The 10,859-nt window shown below is 41.0% G+C and overlaps 1 protein-coding gene across 3 annotated transcripts; it reads right to left on the reverse strand.

Annotated features, from left to right (window-relative positions):
- Window positions 1-657: 657 nt before the first annotated feature.
- Window positions 658-7,862, reverse strand: LOC110497471 (claudin domain-containing protein 1). 3 transcript variants are annotated; one of them, XM_036954406.2, is made up of 5 exons: window positions 7,643-7,862; window positions 6,544-7,109; window positions 5,939-6,046; window positions 4,307-4,444; window positions 658-3,063 (listed from the first exon to the last, which is right to left on the reverse strand). In XM_036954406.2, the coding sequence occupies exons 2-5, from the start codon at window positions 6,827-6,829 to the stop codon at window positions 2,843-2,845; spliced, it is 753 nt and encodes a 250-aa protein (XP_036810301.1). In that variant the 5' UTR covers window positions 6,830-7,109; window positions 7,643-7,862; the 3' UTR covers window positions 658-2,842. The 3 variants fall into 3 exon arrangements, with proteins under 3 accessions (XP_036810301.1, XP_021429268.2, XP_021429267.2); XM_021573593.3 differs by having other exon boundaries at window positions 6,544-7,106; window positions 7,643-7,861; XM_021573592.3 differs by having other exon boundaries at window positions 6,544-7,127; window positions 7,643-7,858.
- Between the last annotated feature and the right edge of the window lie 2,997 nt (window positions 7,863-10,859).

Below are 10,859 nucleotides of genomic sequence, written 5' to 3' on the forward strand. Positions count from 1 at the left end.
TTAGTTGTCTTCATAGTGATGTAATGTTGCATTGCACTGCTCCATTTAATCTTGTGTTTTCTAGGTACAGACGACACCTTTGAGATAGTTTAATGCAGGAAAAGGTTACAACGATATGAATGCAGAATGACGTCGTGCAGAAAGGAGCTTGAGTTTGCCAGGAAGTTGGATGATTGATAGGTGGTTGTAGAATGGATCTCGGTAGGCATCGTCAGAGATGGTGTCGCAGCATTGAGAGGAACCCTGGATGATTAAAGGAGCTTAATGGTTTGCAGTGGTTGAAAGGGCATTATGGTTCAGGATGGTTGATGGGAAGTGATGGTTCGGGAGGATGACTGCTCGGTCGTCAAGGTATCGTCAGATGAAGACTGAGTGTTTGGGGGGGGGAGTCCCGGAGGCATCTTCTTCTTGGTGCAGAGTTAATGTATCCTGGGGAAAAAAAACAAGAAGAGCAGAGAGGGGAGAAGACGGGGGTGGTGAAGGGATGCGAAATGCTACAGAAGATCACGAATATATACATCCATTGATTGGCGAATGAAGTAAATTGGTTTCAGGTGTGGTCTTTCCTCCTGAACTTGAGATGTGTGTAACATAACACCATTTAATGATCTAAAAGACACTCCCACACACATACAATATTAACACTCAGACAGGAGGTAAGCATAGGTGAACTTTATTCTTATGGAAACAGGTATGCAGTGTGCTTTAGGTATAGTCACATAAAAACGCTTACAAAAGCCACAAGTTGTTTCAACACATTTAGACACCCTTCATAAAATGGTGTCCCAGTAAACATTATCTGTTGAGTGCTCATTTACCAAGTGTACTTGGGAGTTAGTGCCAGTTGTCTTGTCATTGGTAGTTTCAAGCTGGCTTCAAACACTGTAGGCTTCAGAAAAGCTAAGTACTGGAGCTACATTTACTTCAACATAACCAAAAAAATATCACGAGCATCAAGAGGAAAATCAAAACACAGGTTAGCTACAGTGGCGTCAAAACAACCCAGGAAAACATGTCTTTACATTCAAATAAATGTCAATAAATATGGATGATAATGGGAAAGAAGTGGTTACATTCAATCAACATATGACACAAAATTAAACTGAACATTCTCATCAGCGGAAATAAAAAAAGGGAAATGTAGGCAAACGGGGTCAAAAGTCACTACAACGCTCTATAGATAACATAATACAAAACTTCAAAAGCAACAAACCATTTAGTTTAGGAAAACCTAGAAAAAAAAGGCTAGGATTGCAAAAAGCGTTCATTCATAAATGGTAGAGATGGCAACAGAAGCAAAGGCAAAAATATGACTCCAATCGCTGTTAACTTGAATTTAAAAAAAGCCTCGTTAAAAGATTCACCCACAAACAGGTTTCAAGAAAAACAAACGCACTTCACCTTCTCATAATCAACCACAGGTGTTGTTAAACATTATACACATACAGTACGTGCTGCTGGGGACAAATTCATCTGAAAAGTAAAATCAAATTAAACACTTGCCTCTACGACAGTGAGAAGCTCTTAGGATATGTTTATACAGGCGATGTCTCGTTTGAGGTTAGATTGGCTAGTGTGAGCTGTCAAACAGTTGTGCTTAAGGTGGAGAGATTGTTTAGGCCACCCCCGTGGGGTGGAGTTAAGGTGTCGAAGGTTTAGTCACCCTAAGATCTGTCAATCAGGTATAGTAATGGGGAAGATTGTCATGACGACGAGAATGTAAAGGCGTAGTTGTTACAGAGTGAATCACTGGGCTACCCTGTGCTCTTCATGCCTCGTCCTGGCGAGGCCAGTGTGCAGACTTTTGTCCCAAGCCCAGCACTAAATCACTTGAGTTGTGTTCAGTGGGGCACAACGTTATGGAGCCTTCAGATACTCTGACATGACGAGTAAGAAACGTCAGCTCTAATGATCACATTTCTATTTGCAAGGTTTCAGTATGTTGCAACCCTCTGAACGTGACCCAGATTCTACTTACAAACAGGACGGTTAACAGACGCAAACACACATAGGCCTTTCAAGAGCAGAAGAGTATCCTAGGAAGCAAGCTAAAACTACTCAGGGTTTTCCAAAATGAACCAACCGTCTTTATTTTATAAATTCTCATGAATGTTGACTTTGTGTGCTTTCCAATGTGCTTATCAATGCACAAGCACTTTCTACCCACTCCTATCAATATTTATTTATTTATTAAATTATACAAAAGTGTTACATCGAGTGACGCTTAAAATGCATTCTGTCGTTACTAAATGTGTAAATATTTTTTTTTACACAAACAAACGCTTGATCAAATTAAAATATATATATATATTTTTTTTTATATTGAATCATTCGTCTTCCTCAAAGGAAAGGGATGACGACGCAATCTTTGTTCGAGAGGTATCGGATTTCATTGGTCCTCAACTCACGACTCAATAATTTTATTCAGGGTAAGTGGAGTTAGCTGCAAGTTAGCCTGCCCCGGAGCAGGTTAGTTCTGATGGATTCGTTGCCATAGAAATGTACTTGGCTAAAAGGTGAGCCACTGTCGTATGACTGGTGCCCCGAATTGAACTCGGAGTTGACCAAAGTCACCTTGCTAATTACTCAAACCTGCTTCGTAGGATACCCCTCAGGAGTATAGATCATTGTTATGTAGACTGCCATTTAGGATTAGCTTAGGGTCACATTCAGCTAAACATGCCGTTTGTAAAATGTTTAGAAACGTAGCCATTTCATAGAAACAATCTCACCTTCTACAAATTGGAGTCTGCATGTTACTGGAAACACTCCACGTCTTCCATTTCAAAACGTTATGCTCTTACTGAGTGCAACCCTGACGTATAAAAGAAACCCAGTCTGTTTAGGCCACCCGGTAGGCCGTCATGCGGGTGTAGTTCTGGCGGTGGCTACGGGCGGCCCACAGGAAGAGGGCGGCCGCCATCATCTCCAGTGGCGAGGAGATGAGGGCCAGGTACAGGGACCAGCCCAGGGAGCCGTCCACACCGTCGGGAAGCACCGAGACCCTGTGGAGGAGGTCCATGCCAGCCAGGAAGCAGCACACTGTGCCCAGGGAACACAGACCTGGATGGGAAAGACAACAATGAATGCAACTTTATTGTTTATTTTATTTTACTTCATTGAAAACCCTTCTGCTTTGGCAAAATGTTCATGTGTATTTCATGCCAATAAAGCACCATTGAATTTCATTGAGAGAAATCGAGATGTGGTAGGCGGCATGAATCATTAATGACTTAGCTTTCATTCATACCTTTACATGTTGTTGGGTGTAAAGTTTGTGTTCGTGTGTGGTGGGAGGGTACCTTTGTACTAGGGGGCAGTATTTTCATTTTTGGAAAAAAAACATTCCCGTTTTAAACGGGATATTTTGTCAGGACAAGATGCTAGAATATGCATATAATTGATCGCTTTGGATAGAAAACACTAACGTTTCCAAAACTGTAAAGATATTGTCTGTGAGTATAACAGAACTGATGTTGCAGGCGAAAGCCTTAGAAAAATCCAATCCGGAAGTGCCCCAGGTTTTGAAAGCGCTGCGTTCCAATGAGTCCCTATTGAGCTGTGAATGTGCCATCAACGAGCTTACGCTTTCTACGTATTCCTACGTGGCTCCGAGAGAGATTCTCGCGTAAAATACAGAGGTAGCCATTACTCCAATCGGTCCTACTGAAAAACGAATTGTCCCGACTGATATATTATCGAATAGATATTAGAAAAACACCTTGAGGATTGATTCTAAACAACGTTTGCCATGTTTCTGTCGATATTATGGAGCTCATTTTGAATATTTTTCGGCGTTGTGGTGACCGCAATTTCCGGGCGATTTCTCAGCCAAACGTGAAGAACAAAAGGAGCTATTTCGCCTACAAAAAATTATCTTCTGGGAAAAAATGAACTTTGGCTATCTACCTGGGAGTCTCGTGAGTGAAAACACCCAAAGTTCATCAAAGGTAAACGATTTAATTTGATTGCTTTTCTGATATTCGTGACAAGGTTGCCTGCTGCTAGCAAGGCATAATGCTATGCTAGTCTATGATACACTTACACAAATGCTTGTCTAGCGTTGGCTGTAAAGCATATTTTGAAAATCTGAGATGACAGGGTGATTAACAAAAGGCTAAGCTGTGTTCCAATATATTTCACTTGTGATTTTCATGAATAGAAAGATTTTCTAGGAAGATTTATGTCCGTTGCGTTATGCTAATTAGTGTCAGGCGATGATTACGCTTCCGGACCCGGGTTTGAGAGTCACAAGAAGTTTTAAGGGAGTTGAGAGGCACTGTGATTATCCATGCAGTTCTCAAACCTGCCAGCAGGTGGAGCACTCCAACGCCCAGGGTGGGGGTGATGCTGCGGCAGAGGCAGGCGCAAACGCCGATGAGTCCGCTGAGGATAACAAAGGCTAGGGACACCAGAGGCAGCAGGAACTGGCACCTCCACAGGTCTGCTCAGACACAGAGAAAGCAACTTAGAAATGTCAGAAAAGTGCAGTACAAATAAAGTTTTTTTTGTTTGTTTCGTAGGACGGATAAACAATATCTGAAGAAAGAGCTTTATAATGCTTATTATGAATTTATTATGAATGCCTGGCTGTGTGTGTCTCTGTGTATGTTTGCCCTTAGAGAGAAAGGGAAAGAGAAGAGGTCACATGATTGTCAGTAACAATAAGAAACAACAGTGGAAATTACCACATTTCCAAACCTCATTTCTATAAATCATAAGCTTTGTTTGAACCAAGGTTATTACAGTAAATGAAGAAAAAAAACTAAAATCAGGATTTTTTCCCCCGTAAACTGAAGTAAAATCATTAACAAACCTGTTTGAAAAACACAAATGTTTAGTTTGTTTTTTTCTCTCTTAATTAAAAATAAAATTTTAAAAATCGAACAGGGTTTTCAAGCTTCTGAATCCGGCGGGCCACACAGATTGGGTTTGAGTGGTAAGGTTCAAGCAACCGACTGTAGACGAAAGTCCAGGAGTGAAGTCGGCAGAGGTGCAACTGCAGAACAGGGGTTTCAAATCAAAGTGATATCTGAGACCTCTCCAACTAATGAATTGTTAACGTTAAGCCTATGTTTTCTGTTTGTGAGTGTGATATGGGGGTTTAGAAAAGTTTATTTAAACATTTATAAAGAAAAAAAAATATGCATAAACAATAGTGGCTATGTTGACACTGCCATCATGTTGATCTGAGCCTTGCTGTTTGAAAACCACTAATGTCACAGATGCACCTCCCCAAACTTCCCTGAATGTAAGCTAAATTCATCAAATTCTCGGGCTTAACTTCCCTTGGAAAGTTTCCGGGCCCTTTGCAACCCTAGTGATACAGCCCAACAGGATGCTCTCAATTGTGCATCTGTAAACGTTTGTGAGGGATTTAGGTGAGGAGCCAAATTTAGGTGACAAGCTGTTGCGCCTTCTTCACCACAATGTCTGTATTGGGTGGACCATTTCAGCATGTCTGTGATGTGTACACCGAGGAACTTAAAACTTTCCACCTTCTCCACTACTGTGCCGTCGATGTGGATAGGGGGTGCTGAGTTATATAGGCAGGTGTGTGCCTTTCCAAATCATGCCCAATCAATTGAATTTACCACAGGTGGACTCCAATCAAGTTGTAGAAACATCTCAAGGATGATCAATGGAAACAGGATGCACCTGAGCTCAATTTCAAGTCTCGTAGCAAAGGGTCTGAATTCTTATGCAAATATGGTATCTGTTTTTTATTTTAATACATTTGCAAGAAATTCAAAATACCTTTTTTGCTTTGTTATTATTGGGTATTGTGTGTAGATTGCTAAGGATTTTTTATTGAATTTTTTACATTTTAGAATATGGCTGTAACGTAACAACATTTGGAAAAAGTCAAGGGGTCTGAATACTTTCTAAAGGCACTGTATCTATGTGTGTGTGTGTGTGGCTGCAAGGCAAGACTCACATGTCCGAAGCAGGTCCTCCCCAGTGTTGTGATTCCCCGGTTCTTTGTACTTGGGTAAAAACTGCTGAGGCAGAGTAAAGCTCACACACTGTGTCACCATCTTAGGATCTGAGAGAACAAGAGACAGACATTCAATCTGATGTGGGTTGTCGACATTGCAGCTTTTAAAGGCAATGTTCACATGTTCACATTCACGGTTAAACACTGCAGATGTCCTCCCCATCAGAAATTGCCTTTAAAAAGCTGCATTGTCGACAACCTGCGATCATATTGAACCCCAAACTCATTGGCAGTAAGCACCAAATATTTATACTAATAGCAAACCCAGTGTTGCTCCTGTGTGGGTATCAGAAAAAAGGAGGCTTTGCTTTATAATTCAATATTAGCATGGTGTATAACACTGATGGGCACAGAGCTGTATAACTGGTGCACCTGTGTATCCAGCACACCCTTTCCGTACCAACACCTGCAATGAATGCTGTAATATATATATAATATATTTACATATATTCAACATAATATAATATATGCCATTTAGCAGACGCTTTAAATCAATGCAACTTAGTCGTGTTCGGTGACCCGCTCTAGTGTGTGTAGGTTCTTACCAGGCTCTTTGAACCAGTGCGACTGGCCGGGCGCCTGCACACACCTCCACCACAGGCCCAGTGTGCCATTGAGGCGGAACAGAGTGTCGCTGTAAGCCTTTTCATCAAACTCCCCGTTGATGAAGTCCTCGCGCAGCTCCGAAGCGTTGCTGGCCTCATGGTTGCCGGGCGGACTTCGGTACTGGTACCAGTGCTGTGTTCCCACGGCAACGGAGAGATAGACTGTGGCCAGCAGACTCAGAACAGAGCCAATGACCAGGGCCGTAGCGTAGCGGTTATCCACCATGGTTTGCAATTCAAGAGTGTCTGTTTGTGGGTAAAAAATATTTTACTCTTACTGCATTTGTTAGCGTGTCGACTCGTGCCCTATGAAGGGAAGTTGAAAAGTAGGGGATAAGGGCAGTCACTATAAGACATCAGCTATTGAGTGAGCACTTAACAGCCTTGCAGTAATGTCCTTAACACTGACAGTGCAGTTCCTGAGCATGATGGTTGTTTCAGTGCTTCCCAGCCTGTCCTCTGTGCCTTCCTTGTAGTCCAGGTCCTCACAACCCCACCATTCACTGCTTTGAAGGAGAACAAATCTGAAGAAAATGTATTGCAAACTGTCATTCAACTACATTTTAATTCAGATCTTAGACTGGCACATTTTGGCTCTGATAGTAAGATCGTGTAACGTTAGTTAAAAAAGCAGCAAAGTTACCGGTAAGCACAGACGAAAGGGGGTTAGCTAACTGTCAGTATCTCGTTAAGGCGAATGGAAATAAGCATATGGTATTAATTATTAAGTAATGACATGCATCTAACTAGCTCACTAAACAGAAAACGATGTCCCTGCAATGAGAAAATAATCAAAGTGGCAAGAATGACAGATATTGCCTTTTTTCTACCGACTGTCATCAAACGCTAATAACGCTAGCTAGCTAACTGCTGCAAAACCGCCACGACAGAGTGGCATGTTTCTTGAAAATATATACATTTGTTGTGAATGAACAAAGCCATCATGCATTTAAATCGATCAATGTAATGGCTTTCAGATTAATTTAAACGATAATAACGTTTATAGCAAATACTATAAACATGAAGCTATTCAACTCACTCGATAGCGTTCCTTTTCCGTATGATTTAGGGGTTTCCACTAGTTGCCACAGAGTCAGAATTGGCTATGGTAAAGATTCATGAAAACAAAACATTTATTTTGGGTCTTAATTTAAGGTTTAAAATAAGATTGTATGAATATTGCAGAAATAGAGGTGTTTGTGGCCGTGGTAACTATTGAGGGGTGTGGCTTTTTTTTGTCAAAGCAGCATCATCAGACAGCGTCTTGTGTAACACTACCATGTGGTCTTTGTAGTTTTTGGCTACACATTCGCCTTTCAATACACTGAGGTGGTTCTTAGAATGGCGAACGAATGGTGTCTCTTTGTAGGCACTAACACAGCCATGGTTCGATTCGTTTTTGTAAAAACACCGAAAGTAATATCTGTGGTTAACACAGGCATTCAGGCTCCCAGGTGGCGCAGTGATCTAACGCACTGCATCTCAGTGCAACAATAGTATCCAGGCTGTATAATATATGGCCGTGATTAAGAGTACCATAGGGTGGTGCACAATTGCCCAGTGTCGTCTTATACTTTGTTCTATGAGATAATGGTCATTATCTAACATCAATTTGGATTTTTTTAAGCATTTATGTAATCAATCAAAGCACATAAAGGCTTCATAATTAATGAAGGTCCCATTAACTGACTGATATTATCTCCTAGAACAAAACGTATAATATCTCCTAAGCCTGTGTTAAATAACCTCAGACCTTAATATCAGCATTTATCCCAAAAGCCTATGCTTTCCCGATAGGAATGGCTGAACGAACCATAACTCATTTCTGTTTTTTAGGATTACCAACGGGAAAGCGCTATAGCTGTCAGTTAATAACATATGTATTTGTTATTTCCTGTTCATAACATTTTGATATCACTCTCTAGTGGTTTCATGCTGGTGGTCCACAATATGATTCTGACAACATTCTTAAAAACAAGACAATTTCTACGGAGGGGAGGCTGAAGAGGACTCCGACCTAGAGTTGCCACCCTTCTCACGTTGTGACACGAACTCATAGCGGGCGCAGAGTACGGACCCCAGCCGCACTTCTTGACTCCGAAGTGCCAAAAATGTCAACTCGTCGGACAATTTCTGTCAGAACAGAAATTACAAGGTTATGTTAGTATTCTAGGTTGCATTAGTATTTTTGTTCAAGCAAGCAGTAAATTAACTAGAGACAGATATGTGAACATGTAAATCTTGATGTCTGTTGCATGAGAGCACAATGTGCCTTTGTATTAATGATCTCAGCTGTGATTTGTCATGAACATCCAGGAGGACAGACTTTTCTATAAAATGCTGTGGCTTAGTCCTGATGGTTGGGCTCTCAACAAATTACCTAGGGGGGGGCTCGTTGACAAGCTCCATTACTGCAGTAATTAAATTATAAAGTTGACTTGTTTTTATGAAATGTAAAAGTCTCTCCTTTTGATTACAATAATTCTATGACACAACCGCTGACATCGAATTAGCATGATAAAGAAATCCTCATTAAAATCCATCGGTTTAAGCAAGATATTAGTTTTTTGCATGGGCTGTGTCTCAATCCACCGCATCTGCTGATGTTGGCCTTCCGAATCCCAGAAATTGGTCTTCTCACGAAAATGTCTGTAGCGGCCAAAGGGTTAGGCCTACAAAACAAATATGGCCTAAATTATAGAAAGATGAGACTGACGAACATGATGGTGTTCTCCGTTTTGCTTCCAACCCCCACAAGTGTCACGGGACTTGTCTGATGTAACACTAATATGACCCCACAGAAGAAGTTGAATGGAGCTGAAGGTTGGAACTAATAACAACAAGATAACCAATGTAAAACATACTTTGCCCGTAAAACGTTTTTTGGTTAGGAACTTTTACAGTTGGAAAGAATTGGCAAATGGAAATCAAATCGGATGGACATCATAAATATATGAGCGAGGTTGAGGGTAGAGGAAGGACAAGAGTTAAAAACAAACAAAATAAAACTATGGTAAAATAAACTGTATCCATAAAATGTATGTAGCACGTATAAGCTGGAAATACAGGCCTAAGCGTTGTTGTTCACTAGTTTGCTCCCATTGGGGGAGGGGTGGTACGGTAATAAAGGAAATATATATATATAATAAATATATATATGTGTATGTATGTATGTATATACAGTTGAAGTCGGAAATGTACATACTGTACACCTTAGCCAAATACATTTAAACTCTGTTTTTCACAATTTCTGACATTTAATCCTAGTAAAAATTCCCTCACTTAGGTCAGCTGGATCATCACTTTATTTTAAGAATGTGAAATGTCAGAGTAATAGTAAAGATAATTGTTTATTTCAGCTTGTATTTCTTCCATCACATTCCCAGTGGGTCAGAAGTTTACATACACTGAATTAGTATTTGGTAGCATTGCCTTGAAATTGTTTAACATGGGTCAAACATTTTGGGTAGCCTTCCACAACCTTCCCACAATAAGTTTGGTGAATTTTGGCCTATTCCTCCTGACAGAGCTGGTGTAACTGAGTCAGGTTTGTAGGCCTCCCTGCTCGCACACTCTTTTTCAGTTCTGCCACAAATTTGCTATAGGATTGAGGTCAGGGCTTTGTGATGGCCACTCCAATACCTTGACTTTGTTGTCCTTAAGCCATTTTGCCACAACTTTGGAAGTATGCTTGGGGTCATTGTCCATTTGGAAGACCCATTTGCGACCAAACTTTAACTGATGTCTTGAGATGTTGCTTCAATATATCCACATAATTCCCCTTTCTGATGATGCCATCCATTTTGTGAAGTGCACCAGTCCCTCCTGCAGAAAAGCACCCCCACAACATGATGCTGCCACCCCTGTGCTTCACAGTTGGGATGGTGTTCTTTGGCCTGCAAGCCTCCCCATTTTTCCTCCAAACATAACGATGGTCATTATGGCCAAACAGTTTCATTAGACCAGAGGACATTTCTCCAAAAAGTATGATCTTTGTCCCCATGTGCAGTTCCAAACCCTAGTCTGGCTTTTTTATAGCGGTTTTGGAGCAGTGGCTTCTTCCTTGCTGAGCGGCCTTTCAGGTTATGTCGATATAGGACTCCTTTTACTGTGTATATAGATACTTGTGTACCTGTTTCCTCCAGCATCTTCACAAGGTCCTTTGCTGTTGTTCTGAGATTGATTTGCACTTTTCACACCATAGTATGTTCATCTCTTGGAGACAGAACGTGTCTCCTTCCTGAGAGGAATGACGA

This window comes from Oncorhynchus mykiss, chromosome 19, assembly GCF_057628025.1.
Source record: "Oncorhynchus mykiss isolate SJ-2025 chromosome 19, ASM5762802v1, whole genome shotgun sequence".
NCBI lineage: Eukaryota > Metazoa > Chordata > Actinopteri > Salmoniformes > Salmonidae > Oncorhynchus > Oncorhynchus mykiss.

Coding starts and splice junctions, on each gene's coding strand:
- LOC110497471 (XM_036954406.2), bottom strand. CDS start 6,829: ATGGTGGATAACCGCTACGCTACGGCCCTGGTCATTGGCTCTGTTCTG. Junction 6,047..6,543: donor GCACTGGTTCAAAGAGCCTG/GTAAGAACCTAC, acceptor TTGTTCTCTCAG/ATCCTAAGATGGTGACACAG. Junction 3,064..4,306: donor AGTGCTCCACCTGCTGGCAG/GTTTGAGAACTG, acceptor TTTCCCATCCAG/GTCTGTGTTCCCTGGGCACA.